General features: G+C 37.2%; 1 protein-coding gene across 1 annotated transcript in view; it reads left to right on the forward strand.

Moving 5' to 3' along the window:
• The window catches only part of SS18 (SS18 subunit of BAF chromatin remodeling complex), a gene marked incomplete at its 5' end in the record, with an annotated part of 38,693 nt that extends 18,813 nt beyond the window's left edge, over window positions 1–19,880 (forward strand). Inside the window, 7 exon segments of the mRNA XM_084281317.1 lie at window positions 670–891; window positions 9,430–9,597; window positions 10,297–10,401; window positions 12,534–12,626; window positions 13,347–13,469; window positions 15,960–16,093; window positions 18,204–19,880. Coding sequence (XP_084137443.1) covers window positions 670–891; window positions 9,430–9,597; window positions 10,297–10,401; window positions 12,534–12,626; window positions 13,347–13,469; window positions 15,960–16,093; window positions 18,204–18,230 — 872 coding nt within the window. The 3' untranslated portion in view covers window positions 18,231–19,880.
• Window positions 19,881–20,228: the final 348 nt, after the last annotated feature.

Below are 20,228 nucleotides of genomic sequence, written 5' to 3' on the forward strand. Positions count from 1 at the left end.
AAGAACCGGTTGTTCTTCCTCTGTCGGCATGAGAAGTGAGCTGATAATTTGTTGGCTGTCCTTTTAGTCATCATCTCCCACCCTAATAATCTGTACATACAGTTGCAGAATATGGACTATAGTTATGTTCAAACAATGTTAAATATGACTACAACCCTTTTTGTTCTACATTTATTTGTACCATGTCAGTGTTAACACCGTCTGACTTTAGAAAAAATGTTACCTTTCAGAAATACCTAGTATATTCATTCAAATAAACAAATGTTATAGTAGTTGTAACAACTAAGCTTCAATAGAGCTACTGAGCTCTAACTAAATTAACTGGTCCTGTGCTTGATCTTGTGCTGTTAAGGGTGAAATTTTGGGTGTCTTGTGTGAGTACTAAAAAGACAAGTTTTGTTATGGTTGTAAGATGAGCTGTAAGATAATTCACACCTTTGTTTTAGTAGCTTCAGCTGCTCTACAAAAGAAAATATATTGTGTAGTAGAACTGCACTTTGATATTGTTTTTAAGTTAAAAAGGTGGGAACGTTGTGAGCAAATACTTCTGTTTTAAAGTAATTGTATTTAATAACTTCTATTTAGTTCTTTGATTCAGTGTTTATATTTGCTTGTTGTATAGTGCTTAATGTAGAACCTTCCCTCCTCTCCCCGCTTTTCTTTCCGAAGGACCTAACCATATGCCTATGCAAGGACCTGGACCTAACCAACTCAACATGACGAACAGTTCCATGAACATGCCTTCGAGTAGCCATGGGTCGATGGGCGGCTATAATCACTCGGTGCCATCCTCGCAGAGTGTGCCCGTGCAGAATCAGATGACTATGAGCCAGGGGCAGCCGATGGGCAACTATGGTCCCAGACCAAACATGAACATGCAACCAAACCAAGGTAAAGGAGGTGCCTGTATGCTTCCACAGAAGTGACTTGTTCAAACTTTATTAGTTGGTCTTTTTCTTGTGGATTTCCTACTCCAAATACCCTTGTCCTATGTTTGTAGGACCCTATGTTCCTGTTCTCCAATGTGCCAGTGACTTTTTATTTATTTACAGACACTGAACTGTGTTCAGGTGTTGTGTGAGAATCTGGGATTTCATCTGCTTTCAGGAGTTGCAAATTTGAACTGCTGTTTATTTTCCTCAGACTTCAGGCTTCTAAGTGTAATTATTGCTCGGGTTGATAAAATACATCTCTGTACTCTTCAGTCTCTTGAGTGAATTGAAAAATTAGTCAGGTAGCCCTCAGATTTTTGTACCTAATTAATCTTTGTTCTTTGCTGCATGCTGGTTTAGCTTGGAATGTCTGTTAATCTTCAGAAATAAAATTCAGTTCCAGGACCAAATCTGCTACTCCCTACTGTTTTCAGTAGATGTCCTTGTATATATAGTAAAATTCAAAACTAATTTTGTTTCTAGGATATTTACATAGCACAAACAGATGATGTATCCTGTCTACAGTCTGGTCTTTACTGAAGTGCAAGGACATCACAGAATTAAAATATTGTATTAGAGTCACAACAGATCAAATTATTAAATTGCCTCTATACTGTCTATTCTTATAAGTGTCCTTTACAAGTCAGCAAACAGTATCTTCTGCTTAACTGTTAAATCTGGACACACCACCCATTAGAACACACAATGTAGATTTTTATGCAAGGCTTCTGCTTTTGGCGAAGTTTTGGTTTTGTTCTTCAGTCTGTGTGAACTTAAGCATGCTTACTAGCTGAAGGGTATGACTTGAGTCAAGGTTTTAGTCTTTTTTTTTTTTTTTCTGATGCTGTGGAACATGTTTTTTTCTTTTTCAGGGCTATCTTTCTGGTCATGGGGGGGAACATCTAGTGGCATTGTCTTGATGAGTCTTCTGTTGTCCACATAATTAATAGCATTTTTCTTGAAATGTAACAGTAAAGGAGACAAACGATAGGCACATAGCAGAGGAAACCATTACAAATATTCATATTTTTGACTCTCTGAACTCACAAGTTATCTGTGTATTCTGGGCAATCCACAATAGAGTAATTTTGTAGGCATTGTAGGATGCAGTGGAAAAGCCCCATACATGTTCAGTTGAAACTTCTTGGTTGCAGAGAGTTAACAGTAAATATGTAGCAGTATGCGTGAGGGAGCCATCAACTGAGTTGTTCCACCAAAACCAACTTACTTCGTATGACTGGCTTACAATTTAGGACTAGTGATTATTCCATCTCAAAACAATGTTCTTTACTATTCCTCATAATATTCCCATGCTGCATTTTCAGTACTCTGTGAAACTTGAAAATTGTTCATTAGAAATTAGGCAGAAAGATACTGAAAAGGTTTCTGTTCTGAACAAATAATAGTGTGGGCTTTGGGGAATAAAGAATAAAAAATAGGTTTTGTGGAATAAAGAATCAAATGGTATCTAACCAAATTATAGGCTCAAGAACAAGAGTAAAATCTCCTGTTAGAGCAAGAGCTAGCACCATTGCCTGCACGTAAGGACACAGTAAGCTTTCCCATTAAGGTTCAGATTCTTTCCATCTCAAATGTCTGCTTCAAGGTCGAGTACTTCATGGAAGCTTCACAGAAGTGGAGAATCAGATTAATTTCAGATAGCGGGGTTAAAAATTGCATTTTAAAGATATTTTAGTGTGGCACAGAAATACTAGTAAATAGAGGACTTAATATGTAAATCATAGGATGATTTGGGTTGGGAGGGACCTTCAAAGATCATCTAATCCAGCTCCATTGCTTCAGAGCAAGGCTTTGAAGCTGGTCCATTATGCCATTAAGGTGCTGTTTGCTTTTGCTGTTTCAATGAAAATGTTGTCAGAAACTAGTCAATTTTCAACTGTTGGGGTAGGCAATGTCCTTCTAAAGATGTGCATGGTTGTTAGGTATTGATAGTGAAGATTTTTGACCTGGAAGTATTCCAAGACATGTTTACGTAATACCTTTCTGCCACTTTCTACTCTTGCTTGTTGCATTTGTTTTGAGATTTTTTAGCAAATTAGTGGAAATGTAGGTCTATCTTCCCTCTCTTGTGACTCCAAATGGCAGTTAAGTCTGTGGTAAGTCTGCTGAGACCATGATAGATATAAGTTGGTGGCCAAGGCTTCTTAATCAGCAGTGTGTGCTGCTATCCAGAATGAAACAGTTCTCAGAACTTCAGTATTGCTGTCAGGAAGCATTTGTGAACCCCTAGGCATGCTTTGTTTCTTTGCTTTATGAAGAGGTGATTCATACTTAGAATGAGAGATTCTATTGTTTCTGTCAGTTAATAATGGCACCAGCTTAATATAATGTTGCGTATTCTGAAAGGTAAGGTCTTAGCATCTCAAGTTGGCTCTTAACATGTTTTTACCTTAGTCTTTCCCTGCATGTGTTCCCCATCTGCAAAGGAGTGAGTCGGATGGTGAGGTTATAATGCCATCTGATTTCACGGGAGTGTTGTGAAAGCATATTCTTTGTGAAGATTTGGGCTTTTCAGTTATGAGTGCCATAAGAAAGCCCATGAGTAAATTAATAATTCTGTCCTGAAAGCTGTGTTTGAATAGGCATGGCATCTCACCTTGAACAGTTAGGAGGAAAAAAAATGTTGAGTAACTTTTCAGTGAATAATATCTACTGTTACTGGATGAGGCCAGGACTTGTAGAAAAGTGTGCTATTATGTAACAGAAGACACCATAACATGCAAAAAGGTTTGATTTGAGTGTTTTTAACATAACATTTTATGTGCAGACTCTAGCAAAATGTCTTACTGCATATGTAGTTCTTGAGGTAGATGCAATTGGTAGGAAGAAAATTAGAAATTAAGGAATATAATACATAGTAACAAAACCCATTGTTGGATTTATTTTTGGTCTTCTCCATACTCATTGATTTGTCTCTCAATAAAAAAGCTACTGTAGCAGCAAGAAAAAGATAGGAAGCAGCAGGAGCTGATTGGATGTAGAAGCTCTTTCTTATGGGTGCATTTCTTCTTTTGTATGGTAAGGTCTAGTTCCATGAAGTCAAAAATTCTTGCCAGTGTTTGACTTCTCAGATGGGAGGGGTAACCGTAATTTTCTGGAACCTGAAGCTTTTATGGAAATTCCTCCTATTTATACTGAACAGGTCTTTTACAGTGATAGATTTATAATTCAAATGCTTTAAGAGTAAGAACCAAGAAAGTAATACCTTTGCCATCTCAAATTTTGTTTCTCATATTCTCTTGCTAGAGTCCATTCCCTTGCCAGAAGTGCTTGAAGCAAGTTGCCCAACTCCCTCAGTAATGATTTAATAAGCATTACACATTTGTTTGAGGGAGGAGCAGAACAGGTTTCCTTTTAACAGCTGAAGTCTACATGGAAATGAGTTGTTGACTCGGTCACTTGAAGAAGACGAATTTTGGAGTCTGAAATTTTTTTCATGACAGTCTCATTTATATTAGCTTATGAAACTTCCACTGAAGTTTTAGGGGTCTTCTGATTATAAGTTAATAGGAAGAGATCACAAAGGTTGCTTACTAGGCTAGTGGGGAATCCCTTTTGTTATCCACACAGAGAAAGGAGCAGCAAGATGGGAAGGAACATTCGAAGTTACATGAAATGCAAACATACTCAGGGTATGAGAGATCAGGATGAAATGTTTTCTGAGGGTGAGGATCTCTGGTGAGTGTCTTTCCATCTGTTCGTTCCCATGTAAGCGAAGTCTTAGTTTCAATATCTCAACTGCTTACAGCAGCAGTGGTGCCGTGGACAAAGCAGAGCAATCTCATTTTTTTGACATCTAATCTCTTCAGGAAAAATAAAATTGCTTTCACACTCTGAAGTGGAAGTGTGTTGTTGCTGGCTTTGTAGGATGTCTAGCTGGAGAAAACACTGCAGTTCCAATGTCTTGGAAAAACAGGTGTAAAGAGGTGTCATGGTTCTGTTATCTTCCTGAAGAGGCATAAAAGCCAATAATGGTAACTAACGGATTTCTTTCTTATGATATGCTTTTAATCTTTTTTTTTATCTTCATGTATTTATTTTTCCCTTAAGTGGCACCTTAGGTAATGGTTCAGTTTGAGAAAAACTTCGTGGGGTAAGCAGTGTTTCAATGACCTTTAATTTGCAGCCTAATTCATAGGAGTAGCAAAAAATTACATATCCTGCAAGTCGTTCACAAAAGTGTTTAAACTTCTAATGTTAAAACAATGCTGGGATTGTGGTTTGACAAGGGCACCTGAATTCTAACTTCTCTCAAGAATCTTGAGAAAATTGAAACTTAAATTTACCCTTTGGTAGAGTTTCTAAAGCTAGCTCTTGAAAGTATTATCATCAGTGTCTGTTTGAAAATAAGTATTTATTGTATATTTTTGTAACCCTAAAGGAAAACACTGACAATAAAGGTTTTGTTGAGGGCTGCTGTATTTCTAAGCTTACACTTCATTATTTTTATACAACAGGGGACACAAAGGTGAGATTTAGCACTTAGCAGGGTGCATTTTGCTGATACTCTAGATGTGAATACCTGATTGCTTTATTGTTATCTGTGCACATTGTGAAACACCGTAAGAATAGACTTTTTTTAGCAGTAAGATCTACACATTTAAGACTGAAGAAACAACAGTTACCTGTGCTTTTTTGGTTATAGCCAACCTTTCCCTTAGCTTTTCAGTCAGAACAGCAGAGCTGTTCATGAATATGGTTCCTCATTGCTCTTCTGCCCCTCCAGAAGCTTCAACCACGTCTGTTATTCCTGTCTCTTCTGCTGAAACAGATACTGGAGGACAAGGCTAAGGAAGCATTTTGAACACCTAAGCTTTCCTACAGCTTGTTCATCCTTAGTGCACTTCACAGATTTGTCAGTTTTATTGGAGCCTATTATAAAGTTTAAATTTATTCTCCCCTTCTGCTTTGTGTATGACTATTGACAGGTTCCCCATGTAATTTCTTGCCACAAGATTAGCTGGAATTATAAGATCGATTACCCAACCTATTGTTACTTAAATCCTCACACCAAATCCTCACACCTTTTCTTTCCTATACACTTGTTCTCCTTACGAGACACTTGGCTGGAGCAAGGACAGGGTTTTTGTATTTACTTGGTATAGAAGACTTCTTGAATTGAGCAGTTGAGGAGAATATTGTGCTTTCTTGATAATGCAGACTTAAACTTAACATTGAAAAGTACATTTTTCACTTGTTGTCTGACTTTGTTTATACACTTACTTTGCAAGCATGATTTGGGTTTACATTGTGCATGTTTCATATGCCTCTTTAGTGTCTATGAAAAACACCTGCACTCTTCACAGGCCATACTGTATGAATTCTTGCCATCTTTTTCAGACGATTATCCCAAGAATGATTCCCATATACTGACATGTGAAGGCAGCTTCCTTAACGTAAAGAATCATTTGTAGGGCATATCTTGGGTTTGCGTTACCAAAGTTAGAGTTGTTCCTTGGAAGTACAGCAGTCTGCCTCTGTACCTGCATATTCACTGTGACAGCCCTACACAATATTTTCTTAAACTCAGCTTGCATGCTATGCAAATCAGATATCTTGTTCCCTCTCCAATAAAAGTACTAAAGTTTGCTGAAGAACAATTGTCTGTGAAAGGAGTTTTTGAGATCAGTGACCGTTCTGTCACAGTACGTGTTTTTTTGAACTTCTCTGTGATATCTCCAATTCTGCAAGAAATCGTAAAATGACTTCCACTGACTATAGTTTGATTTGACCTGGCTGGAATTTCAAGAGCTATATTTTAAGTGGAATGTAAAAATGTACTATAAATCACAGAATCACAATTATCTAGGTTGGAAGAGACCTCCCAGATCACTTAATCCGACCTCTGACCTAACACTAACCAGTCCTCCACTAAACCATATCACTAAGTTCAACATCTAAACGCCTTTTAAAGACCTCCAGGGATGGTGACTCAACCGCTTCCCTGGGCAGCTCATTCCAATGCCTCACAACACTCTCAGTAAAGAAGTTTTTCCTAATAACCAACCTAAACTTCCCCTGGCACAACTTTAGCCTGTTTCCCTTTGTCCTGTCACCAGGCACATTGGAGAACAGACCAACCCCCACCTCGCTACAGCCTCCTTTAAGGTATCTGTAGAGAGCGATAAGGTCGCCCTTGAGCCTCCTTTTCTCCAGGCTGAACAAGCCCAGCTCCCTCAGCCGCTCCTCGTAGGACTTGTTCTCCAGACCCCTCACCAGCTTCGTCGCCCTTCTCTGGACCTGCTCGAGCACCTCGATGTCTTTTTGTAGCAAGGGGCCCAAAACTGAACACAGTACTCGAGGTGCGGCCTTGCCAGAGCCGAGTACAGGGGGACGATCACCTCCCTAGCCCTGCTGGCCACACTGTTTCCTAGAAACTCTTAGATTACGAACTAATGATCTTAAGTTTTTGACCTAAGCTTTGCAGAGGGGTTTTCTTGGTTACAGTTGTGTCATATAAGCATTAAATTATGAATATAGGTAGTTTTATTGTTCAAAAAATCAAAGTTCAATCACCCCTCAAAAGTACTACATAAAGGGGTTCTGTTGTGTGAGCTGATGGAGGACCACGCTCCTCTGCGAGGCATCTTCATAGTAGGAGAGAGCTGTTGAACCAAACTGGAAGGAGGCCAGGCGCGCAGTTATTAACACAATGCACAGTCTGATACAGGGAAGTGAATTCTCATTGTGGCTCTACAAAGCGTTAATGAAGTTCTAATTTAAAAAGCAAACAGAAAACCTCTACATTGCACCGTGGGGACCCAACACATTTTATCACATTGTATTGTGACTAATATTAATATTGTTAATTAACAAGCTTTCTTGAGATCTAGGAATATTACGGCAACAAGTTCTTATTTTTTTTTTTCAAGGCTGCCTAATCTTTCTCAGTACCTCTAAACAGGAAATCAGTGAAATGGAATGATCTAAATTACCTACTTGTTCAGAAGATGGAAAAAAAGAACTATATTTTAAGTGAAAAATAATTACTCAATTTAAACTGCTTTTTTAACTTTAATATTGGCATGCGGAAACTGTTGTGCTGAAGAATAGAAGCAGAACTAGATCATCTTAAGAGCGGCCAATATTTATCTTCAGAGGAAAATTAAGCTTAACGTAGCTAAGGCCACTTCACTTCTCACTGAGAGATTCCACACAGGGGTTTAATGGGATTTAACTAACGCACTTTGAATTCATACCATTAATTAATTTGGCTTAACTTTCTCTTGTAACCCCACACAGAGAGGGCCTAAGTGCCTGTGTTCCATTCCTTACGTGAATCCATTGCTACTGACTACACCTAGCCAATTTGCTAGTGCTGCGGTTTCGATATAGGACCTTCTGCTTGTGCTCCAGCACCTAGTTATTAACAAATAAAAATAAAAAATGCAATGGCAGAACTTACCTAGTTTTACTCTGTGCTGTCTTCCTTTTTGTCTTGATATGGAGGGACAAGGAGTGGCTGAACTAGTTTAATATTTTGATTTGTTCTGGTTTTTAGTGTGACTACTTAATTTGTTGCTTTGTGATGTATTTTAAAAAGAGCTTAGGGTTTCACTGATATAAAATGCGTAATGTGCATTAATTTGTTTGAATTAGCACGTTATAAAAATGTTGTTTAAAAAGTATAGCTCATTGTTACACCTTCCCATGTTTTTAATACTGAAATAACTCTTGTGAAGTGGTGCTTCGGAGGAAGTGAGGAGGCTATACTTCTTAAAAGTTATGTCAACATAACCTGCAATCACATAATAAAATGGCTTAATCATCATTTTCATTGCTACGTGGTGTCAGCAAGACGCTCTTTAACAGTCTGCTTTCATTACTGGTTTGCGTTTCTCTAAGTCTTAACCAGATTTTCTTGATTGATAAGACGTGGGCAGTGCTTCATCTCTGCTGGTCTCTTCCTGTGGCTCGTAGAAACTTTCTGCAGCTTAGTATGGAAGATTTCTCTAACCTAGGCCTTTTCTAGGCCTTGTGGGTCTGTCTTCATAATGCATATCGTGTGATTGTCTGACTTGGTACAAGCGGTTCGTCTTTACAGGCTAGATAAAACTGTTTGCTTTGTGATAACAGGTAGGTGGTTTGTTCATGGACTATAACAACTACATGTGTATTAAAACTATGCCCTAAGGAATTCGTGATGTTAAATAATGTTTCTATAACTTGTTGAGTTTTCACCACCAGGTATTCATCTATGCTTTCTTTGAAGATGATTAAAAAAAAAAAGTTTCAGTTCAGTTGAAAGCAGTTTTGCTTATGCTTAGTTCTATTTTGTAACTTGCTTACTGAGTTGATTGCCTACGTTCATTGCATGCCTGTCTGTCCAGAAACAAGCAATCCTTCTGAGAGCATTAGAAGCACGGAGTTTTTTGATCTGTTTGTTTAAGGTTGAGCTTTCCTTAATAGATTTTTTTTTAAAGATTTAGTCACGAATCATGTCTTACAGAAAACATTTGCTGTTTTTGTTTCATAGGTCCAATGATGCACCAGCAGCCTCCTTCCCAGCAATACAACATGCCACAAGCAGGTGGCCAGCATTACCAGGGACAGCAGCCACCCATGGGAATGATGGGCCAAGTTAACCAAGGAAATCACATGATGGGTCAGAGACAGATTCCTCCGTACAGACCACCACAGCAAGGTAGGACTTCACTTCAGTGTTCTTACATGGATTTTAAATAACCATTAAAATAATTATTTTGAATCATGTTCTTGCTTACACCAGATTTCAGTCAAATCATTGGGTGTCCAAGTTACAGACTGTTTGCATACTCTTTGTTATCTTCATAAGGGTGGTTCTTGAAGCAACGGGTTACTGGTATCACCATGAAACATGAAGATGAGTTTTTCTTTTGAATTCTTTCTGATAAAAAGCATCTAAAAACATGCATCTTGTATGCTGATGCAGAATTCTGTTTCGATATTAAAGTGAGAGGTATAGAAAAGGAACTAAGTACCTGTGTAGTTCTGAATTTGCTCAATTACAAAAAAGGAACAGTGTTGTGCAATATTGCTTTTTTGTTCTTTTTTTCCAGTCCTTTTAGAAAAGGAGTAAATTTATTTTTAACACCTTGGTGATGTTAAATGCATGTTCCTAAAATGAGCTCAGAACTGAAGTTTGATACATATGTGCTTAATCTACTGCAGCCAAACGACTGTGTGTGTATATAGATGTATTTTTTAAGAAAAAAGTCAATCAGATTACATGTTGTCTGAGATGCAGCAATATATGGGTGGGGAGTACATCTGAGAAATATTTCTCATAGTAAAATCAGAAAATAGCAGGCTTTATAATAGAGAAAACAAGTTATTTACGTATTGACTGGTTGTGGTTTTTCAGGCCCACCACAGCAGTACTCAGGCCAGGAAGACTATTATGGGGACCAATACAGTCATGGTGGACAAGGTCCTCCAGAAGGCATGAACCAGCAATATTACCCTGATGGTAATCTCTCATAAATGTTAACTTTCCCGTTTTCTATACCTGCCCAATATTAATGTAGACAAATGCCCAAAGTTAGGGAATGGGACAGCAGTAGTAATTGAGTATCGTATCTCACATTGACAAAAGCTTCCAAATTCAGAATTGTTAACTGCAGTTTTAAGGTACTGTGACTAGCTAAATACTCTGAGGAAGTTGTAAAATTAATTTGTAGTAATTTTATTTGAAACTGTAACAACAGTATTTCAAAATGAAAATTCTGTAATTGGTGTATCTAAGGAACCCTCCATGCTTTTAGCATATCTAGTATAATGGAGATTAATTAAAGCAGCTACCATAACTCTATTATAAATAAGAAAGGGGGTGATATCCTTTTATTAAGGAGTCTATTGAAATGGAAAAACTTGCTTAAAAGAAGTTTTTTCTGTAAATGTTCTATTTTTTAACTTAGTGCTTAGTTCTAATGCCGCACAAATGTATTATTGCGGCTATTGGTATGGGCCTTTAGCGTAATTTTTACAAAGGAATAAAATGGTCCCTGCCCTGAGGATCTTGTAATTGTGAATCCTCTTTCGAACTCCCCCCAGTGCTTTCAAGACAAGACCATAACTTTGAATTGCATAAATCTCTCCTACCTCATGGAATTTAGAGTTCTAAAAGCTATTGGATTGTGTTATAAGTTAGAAAAGTTGTGAATAACCTGTTTTTAGGCTGAGCAGAGGCTGGGAGAACAAAGGTGTTGACTCATGACTACTGTGAGAACCGTGTGCAACTTAATGGTATCTTACGAAGTTCAAGGAATGTGGTAGATGTTGATGTTTAAGGGGGGAAAAAAAAAAACACACATACAAAGCAAAGTTAAGTAAACTACTCATTGCAAATAGAAGGACACAAGTTAGCTGTCTGAATTTTAAGTTCTATTAAATTGACTTTAAGATGCATCAAGCTATATCTATAGAAGTTTACAGGCATTATTTTTGGAGCTAAATGTGCAGTTATTTTACAAGTTGCGTAGCTTGTAATTATTCACCTATTTTGGAACTTGTGTTACACAAGAACGTGAAATGGTTGTGATCAGTTTACTGTAGTAAGGGGAATTGGACATTACCATTGACAGCTCTGTGGCAGCACCTATGAATCCAAAAACCTATTCCTTCTAAAGATTCATTTCTAATCACTACCTCATTATTCCTCTTCAATAGAATATAAAGAGCATATGTTTTAAGGCTTGTGTTAATGGTTATGTGTTTATATTAAATTCAGTCAATGAAGTATTGTAGAGTTCCAGAACTGATTACTCATTAGTTTCAAAACTGTTTTCTCCTAGACTACATTCTTGGTATAATTTTATTCCAGCTTTAAACACAATTTTGGCTTGTTTTTTTGACCAGGGTAGCAATGCAATATATTTTCTGTCATCTGTAAGACACATTTGTTCTTAAAGCAACAAAGAGGTAGGGTGCTTACTGAATGTATTGGTTTCGTAATCAGAGATGCCTGTAGCATCTGAAAAGGAAGGCTCACTTGTAATGATTTCTACTCAGGATTGGAATGTAAGAGGAAAAGTTTACTTCTAAGCTTTGTAGGAATCCTGTTTGTAGGGAAAAGTTGACCTTGAGAATGTTATTTTTCTGTCACTTCAAAGTTTAATGTAGACTGTGGTTCATAACTTCATCGAGCTTTATTTGTTATATTTCACACCGCTTTTAGCATATGCTTTTGAATTGGAGATCAGCAGAACAGGTGTTAGACAAAGTATGATAATTGCTTTCTTTGTTCATTCTAATTTAATTCAGGTTATTTACATGTGAAAGGCCTAAATGCTTTCATTTTTTTTGAGTGAAAGATAAAGTACTTTTTTTTTCCCCCAACAAGGATTATCAGAAGGTTAAGACCATCCCTTGCTGTGATGTTGCTAAAACTAGTGCTTTAAGCCTTTTTTTTTTCCTGTCACATGTTAATTCAGTATGAAAGGAAATCATATTAATAAATCTTTGGCTAATACAATTGAAAATTATTTTCCATGTATATCCAGTTGAAAACTTTTTTTCCTTTTTCTGAGAAATGAAATATTCTTAGGGTTTTCACTCAGAGGCCATTAACGTTTCTTCCTGTCTCTTGTCGAATTGATGTAGGTCATAATGATTACGGTTATCAGCAACCGTCGTATCCTGAACAAGGCTACGATAGGCCTTATGAGGATTCCTCACAACATTACTACGAAGGAGGTATCTATATACCTTCACACACATACGCACATACATTCCCTTTCCTCCCCCACCCGCAACGGGACCAAAAACTCCTGCACAACACAACTTATACCCATGCAAAGCTCTTGTAGAATACTAGTTGCTGGCTGTCTTGAAAATTGCAGGGAACTTGGAGCATTCAGAATAATTTCTTGCAAACACCTAAAATATATAACCACAATTTGCCATTTCTAACAACAGTAAAATGACTAAAACACTTTAGAGATTTTTTTAATCTCAATGGAAATTTTTATTTAAACATAAATTTCTTGGTTCAGTTGTATATCTTTTTGTGTGTGTATATATTTTGTATAATTATAGTGCTGTTAGGAAACAGCTTGCTGATCTTGTGTAGCTAGTCTGTGCTCTTGTAGCTGTCCTTAATTTTGTCTTTTTTTTTTTATTTTATTTAGCATAGTCATGATCTTATGACTGTGGTGTTCCAGTAAATGTAATGCTCGTTTGGCAGAGATGCTGAAAATGCTGCAGTTCAACTTTGCAAAATTGGCTTTAACTGCAGTTTGTTTGGCCGAATTCCTTCTGTTTGGTTTGAGTTTTCTTTGTTTCGTTCAGTTTTTGAAATCAATATTGCATTTTCATTTTGTTCTTGTGTTGTTGGCTGTGCATCTTAGAAGGAAAAATATTTAATGAAAGTAAGTATCTTCAGTTGTTCTCTTCTTTCTTGCAATCATCTTACAGGAAACTCACAATATGGTCAGCAGCAAGATGCATATCAAGGACCACCCCAACAGCAGGGTTATCCGCCACAACAGCAGCAATATCCAGGCCAACAAGGCTATCCTGGACAGCAGCAGGGTTATGGTAAGAGCCTGAGGATGCAGACAGTAATCGCAGGAAAGACTAACTGATCCTCATATGTTATTCTCTCCTTGTTTTACTGGGTTGAAAGGCCAAGCTTGTGCAAGAATCCTATTTCATTGGACCAAAACAAAGTGTAGAAGATAGTATCTGTTGGGAAGTAGGTCTCTTGGCAAGCTTGGATTATGTAGTTGCACATAAAGCTGAACAGTGGCCAGATAATGTTTTCACAAGTGTCTGTAACTTAGAAAGGGTTCACTCTTTTGTGTCCTCTGTAGGTGAACATAGAATCCAGAGGGCACAAAGATGGCACAGAGCCACGTATACCCCTTCGCCTCTGGATTTGGCATTTAAAACAAGATTTTAAAAAACTATTTAAAAATTTCATCAAACATAAATGAATCATTCTACTAACATTCATTTCTCTACTGATGAGTACAAGAATAGCATTAGCTATGATGCTTTCTAAGAATTGGTCTTAGAAATGTTTGCACGGACAGTGCAAACCTTGCAATGTATGTCAGGAACGAGAAACCCTCTGCCACAAGTGAGACTATGTATCCTTTGGATTCAAGGAGAATCTCCCAAACAGGAAACTTAGAGTAGTAGTATGGATTTTTTGTGCATTATTTTTGAAAGCTGTAAGTGAGAAAATCATACTGAAAATACTGATCTTAAGTTTTTGCTTGATTGCATATTGTAAAGCTGTACCTATTTATCTTAAAAGGTACAGAATATGAGAAGGAATCTCTGAAATCTAGTTCCATATATTCTGACTTCTAGGTTTGTGGTAGGTTTATATGCTAAGACTTCCAGCATTGTGGGTAAACATGGAACGCTGACTACTTTGCCATGGAGATAAAATCCCATGGCATTTCCAGGGTTTGCATTAAATCCAGTTACGTTGAGTTGAGTTTTAAGGGCATACACTGAGATTTTAAAAATTCCTCCTTTGGTATGTTATACATAAATTAATAGTTCTAAAATGTTTGTATACTTAAATTCTTCTAAGCTTAACATAATAACAGACTGGAGATCTATCTAGCTTACTATTCTGAATGTCGTCAGAAAAGAAAAATTTTATTCTGAAGACTTAGGTTAAGAAATAGTAGAGGAAAGGGATAAAGATATCCATTGGAGTTACTTAGAGCATTTTTAACACAAACTTTTCAATTTTTTAAAGCAAAAATAGATATCAAAGTCCCAAATTAATAGTTTCCATTTTTATTTTATAAAATCTATCACTGAATATTTAGAATTCAACCATAAAGAATTACCATGAATAAATAAAGCTAAGTTTCATTTGTCAGATGAACACAGCACTTTTTAGGATATAGTACCCTTGCTCGATTTAATATTTAATTGCTTTCTAATTTGCAAAAATAAATCAGCATCTCAGTCATTATTATAAATCTTTAAGATTTTCGTCCCACTGTTCAAAGCTGAAACTGCATAGTTCAAGGAGACTTGAGACCTGAGGAGAATGGTAATAGGCTGTGGAGCTTTTCTTTGCTAGGTCTTTCTGACCATTTCATGGATCCAGAATTACTAAAAGTTACCAGGTGATGTGGTTTTGATTTTAAAGAAGGCACATGCGTGGAGTCTCAGCTCTTCCGTACTATCTGTGCCAGTTTTTAAGGCACGGTGTTGAAATAGCTAGTGGCATTGAAGTACTCTGTACTTCCTATCTCCCAAGGCAGGAAGGGATGAGGTTAATTTTATTTGGAATATGTCTGCTTTGCTTGATGGTAGCAACGTGCAGCTTCCCCGTGGTAGGCAGGCTGAGTCCCTGTGAACAGTGACAGTTTGTCCTGACAAAAGAGCTGCTGCTTCTTACAGCCAAAAAAGGCTGGAACCAAAGTTCTTTTCTATCCTATTCCTGGAAAGTTAAGATGACTAGAAGAGTAGGGAGTAGACGGTGCCCTTTTTTCATCCTACAATAGCATTTACCGGTTGTCACAGCTCACATTTTATGCATGTAACTCGCTTGCCTGACATCCCATTTATGATTGCCTGCTGTGGTGTGAGAACTGACTTTTTGGCAGTGCAGCACTACTGATCTCTTCAGAGTCCGAATACTAAATGCAGTTGATCATATGGCTGCTCCTGGCATTAGGAAGTCCTGAACTGGAGTAGCACACCGCAGGAGGAGAGTGTGCCCCCTAAATGGAGAGTGCCCGTGTTTATAGTTTATCCTTCTTGCCTTGTTCTTCTCTGTTCTGTGACCTCATGTGTGGGACTATGTGCACTGGGAATTAAAAATAAAAAATAAAAAAATCAATGGTTGGAGCACAGGCCATGTCAGGTAAGGTGCTTTTTTAAGGGTGAGAGGACCACTGCTGTTCCCTAACGTGTTCTTAGATGGAAGACCTAGTTGCATGGTTGTGACACTTAGTCCTGCTCGGTTGTAAAAATCCAATGCTTTTCCTGTTTGTTTCCTAACTACTTAAGCAATCTTTTTCTTCTTTTCATTTCCATGTTAACATTCTCCAGGCCCTTCCCAGAGTGGTCCTGGACCTCAGTATCCCAATTACCCACAAGGACAAGGCCAGCAGTATGGGGGATACAGACCCACACAGCCTGGGCCACCACAGCCACCACAGCAGAGGCCTTATGGATATGACCAGGTATTCCCTCATTCAGTCACAAAGTTATGATTCTTACACATTCCTTTGGTAACTTTAGTTTCTTGTGACATTTAAACTGACAAATGTGAGGACATGATCTCTGGTGTGTATGTGTAGTTCTCTTGGGTGTTGTTTCCAGGTGAGATATCCAGAAGCGTTTGTCTAGAGGTGTGTTTAATCATCCTTCCCCAAGTTTGCAAAGTTTAATGCAATTTGGCAAAGTGAGACCCTCCAGATAATACTTGTGGGCTGTAAAAATTAAGTTGATCCGTTTCATAGACTAATACGGAATGACAAATATGAAAATTGAGGTTGCTAAATCTCATGCTGGATCATAACTGCGTTGCAGTAAAAATGATTTAATTGATTTTTCCACAAACAGGAATCCAGTAATCCTTGTTTCCAGTTGCAGAAGCACCTCAGGTGTACAACTTCGTGCTGTAGAGCTGTGTGAGGAGATGGCAAGCCTTTTTTGAACAGGCTTCCTCTGAGCAGTATTAGAGGGACACTAAACATGGGAATGAAGTGACCAGAAAATCAACTTTCTTTTCCATTGCTTCTACGATAAGTTTAAAACAAATAAAAATACCCCACCAAAACACTAGGCTGGAGTTGTACTGGAGGACTCCTGGGGGGAAGAAAAATAAGAAACACAATCTGTAGTCCTAAAGTATAAAATACATGTTATACCTGTAGGATGTACTGAACCCTAAAAAATCAGATCCTTGCAGTATAAATAGTTCAGGAATGTCACTGAAACATACAGTATTATTTTCCCTGCCATAAATAACATTTTAGTTATCTTCATTTTAAGATACAGTTGAGATTTTAGTGTTTAAAAAATAATAATAAATTCCTGATAATGTCAGTAGAAGATCAGTTGAATTTAAGAACTCTCCTTTAGAAGTTGGAGTAGCAGCAATTACCTGCATTTCTAAAGGAGAGCAGTTGGCTCCCTCTCTACAGAAATTAGAAGAGGCAAGGAGGAAGAAACAGACAAAACTCTTTTAGTGTGGTAATTCAGAGATACATTTATAATTACTGAAATGAAAACAAGATGCTCATGCACTGACCTAATAGCTTCCTCATATAAAGAATGAGCTAAACGAAAGTGCTGAGGTGGTGGCACATGTAGAGTTAAGGAAACAATTTCAGTTTGAGTTTTTTCCAGCTTTCTTTGCAATAGAAGTTGATAACCCTCTGTAGGTATGCTCTAGTCCTTCAGTTTGTGCAATCTAAGTTCTACAGGGAAACAGAATTATAAAAGACCTCTCCACACTTTTGTGCTAGCCATTCCCAGAGGAATTGCACTGCTTAAGTTCTCATCTGGTCTGAATTTTTTCTTCCCGATTGGCATAATACACTGGAAAAAACTGACACTGTAACATAAAAATGAAATTTAAAGTATTGCCATATTGTGATGGTACTTAACGTGGAATAGTGCTGAGGCTGCGCTTTGGAGAATGTTGGCTTCGTAGCACTCTCCTTGTTGCTACAAACCTTGAACCCTGTGGTGAAGGATCATGATAAGCTTGTAGCACTGATGCTTTCACCTCTGCTCTCCTCTGCAGTATGTGATGTTATCAATGATGGTAATAGTTCTGTGAAATGGATTTATGGAATAATTGATTCTAGTAGGATAAGCTTACTAATTCTTTGTGTACGTTGGTGTTTGAGCTACATATCGGTCTATTCCGTGATGCTTGATAGATGAATTTTTTAGGTATCTCTGGAAGCAGGTTAGCCTTCTAAATTGCTTGAATTTAGGTGACCTTGTCTTTTTAAGATAAGTTTTTGAAGTTTAGGGGGGAAATAATTACTGTCTTTCAGTTTCGGTGGTGTTCTGCAAATTTTACAGCAGTGTATTAAGTTTAAAGGCAAACCATTCTGATCAAATTAGATTCCTTGCTTTAAATCCATTTAATCTTGCATTAAAACGAATGATTTTTACTGAGCTGAAGCTCTATACTTAGTCAACTCAGTTTACCATTTGCTGTCATTTGTGTCCACCTCATAACATCATAGTTTCTTTAGAAGATGATCCGATTTCAGCTTTTAATACAGTATAAGATACCTTGTGGTCTAATTATGTTTTGAATTTTCTTTTTAGGGTCAGTATGGAAATTACCAACAGTGAAAAGTATTCACATTCCGGTAGGCAATATCTATTAGCAGCCATATTGTCTTCTCAGCACTGTGGACACCTTCCTGAGATGAGAACCTCCCATTCCATCTAGTTTTTGGAAAAATCTTGTGGCTGTTTTACGGTATACAGTCTTTATGGGTTAATTGTTAAAGACTGTAGCTTCTCAGAAACTGATTTCACGTCTCTACTCTAGATGGCAATATTGGACAGAAAATATGTGACATAACAATTTGCAGTGAGTTGAGAACTGTATATCAAATAGACTGTTACAGACTGAAAGGTGCGAACAGCTTTGTATGTTTATGAAGGTTATGGGAATTTAATATTTTTTCCACAGATTTCTTTTGTAGGGGAAAAGGGGAAATGCACACTTTTTACAGCAGCAATATTTTGTATATTATGTTTTTCATGTGGTGAATATGCAAGACAGTACACTACTCGCTGGGCAGGATAAGAAATCCACAGTTAAAAATGGGTAGGGGCATAAGTGCTTGGTCGTGTAAGTCTCGAAATGGTGTACAATAAAGATAACAGTGAAAAAAGATGAAGAGCATCACACATCATTGATAGGTTCATGTACAAAGAATAAGAATCCCAGTTAACTAAATGGGAACGTAATTAAGAGCGGTATAGTCTTGTGCAAAGATTAATTTTTTAAGCTTTTCGATTTTTCTGAGTGAAGCATTTTTGTAAAAATGGTTTCTAACATAGTTTGACAATTTTCTGCGACATTTTTTGGGTAACAAGATAAACATTTGGGTTGTATTTCTCAAGTGTTTTGTCACAGCTTCACATAAGCAAGCTGTAATCCCTCTTAATAATTGCAATAACGAAGAATGAGAAGTGTTAATTTTACTTGGCTTGAATATGCAAAGAACTTGAAAAAGAATATGGAGGACAGGACTGTATTGTATAAGTGTATTTTAACCTTTAGTTGAATAATTTGTATGTATCAAAATAGCCTAGAAGACTTTGTAAAACCTATCTAAACTTTCCTGAGTGGGAGTTAATATCTTTAGAAAGGGGGCATTTTGTGTGTGTGTCCATTTTTCTTATTGGTTAACATGAGACCAAGGGACGTTTTACAACATCAAATATAAAACCTGTTGGTGAGGTAAATGCCAAATTTTGTTTTGAACTGCATTAATGCTTATAGTGTTGCATGTGAGATAGAGGCAGCACCTTGATCAGTAGCATAGTACACAAAAAAAAAATGGGTTTGAGACTGTCCTGCAACAGTGTATCAGATAAATGAATATTCTTTTGTGCAGGGATGTGTATTCAAGAATTCCTGGCAATGTTTATAAAGGACAAAATTGAAGACTAGCCCAGGAGTAAAATCTTATTTTTTCAGTTGGTGATCATGGTAGGGGAAAAAAAATGGTGTCCATATTATGTGTGACAATATATATGGAAGACAAGATTTTCAGTTTACTCACTTTTAAAGGGAAAACAATTTTTTCTTAAAGTGGTTTGATAGAAAATACACATCAAGATTTGAACAGATACGGCATGAGGAACGTTATTATGAATGAAATGCTTGTAGGTTCTGTGCCAATTTTCCACCACTGTGTACTTCATTGCTATTTAAAACTGTACTCCATCAATTCTAACGGAAGAATAAATTATTTGTGATTTTAATTTTCTCATTTGTTTCTTTAAATTAGATCCCTATCACTCTGATGTCTCATCTGGAGACTCTGCTGTGGGTTTTTATTTTAGAGAAGTTTGGCCAGGATAGCCAAACTGTATTTGCATTCGAGGACTTTATCAAAATTCTCTTGCCATAGCCAAGTTAATTAGAATTAACTGTTCAGTAATCAGCATGTTGTGTAGGTTGTTTGTTACGAAATTCTTCCTCTGAAAATGAAGGTCCATGAGGCTATAATCAAGATGACTGAATTAGATAAATGAGTTGAGGAGGCAACAATGTGTTGAACCCAACCTGGTGTAGATACGTTATCTCATTTGAAATAAGCTCAACTGACA

This window comes from Netta rufina, assembly GCF_964035555.1.
Source record: "Netta rufina genome assembly, chromosome: 2".
In the NCBI taxonomy this organism is placed as follows: domain Eukaryota; kingdom Metazoa; phylum Chordata; class Aves; order Anseriformes; family Anatidae; genus Netta; species Netta rufina.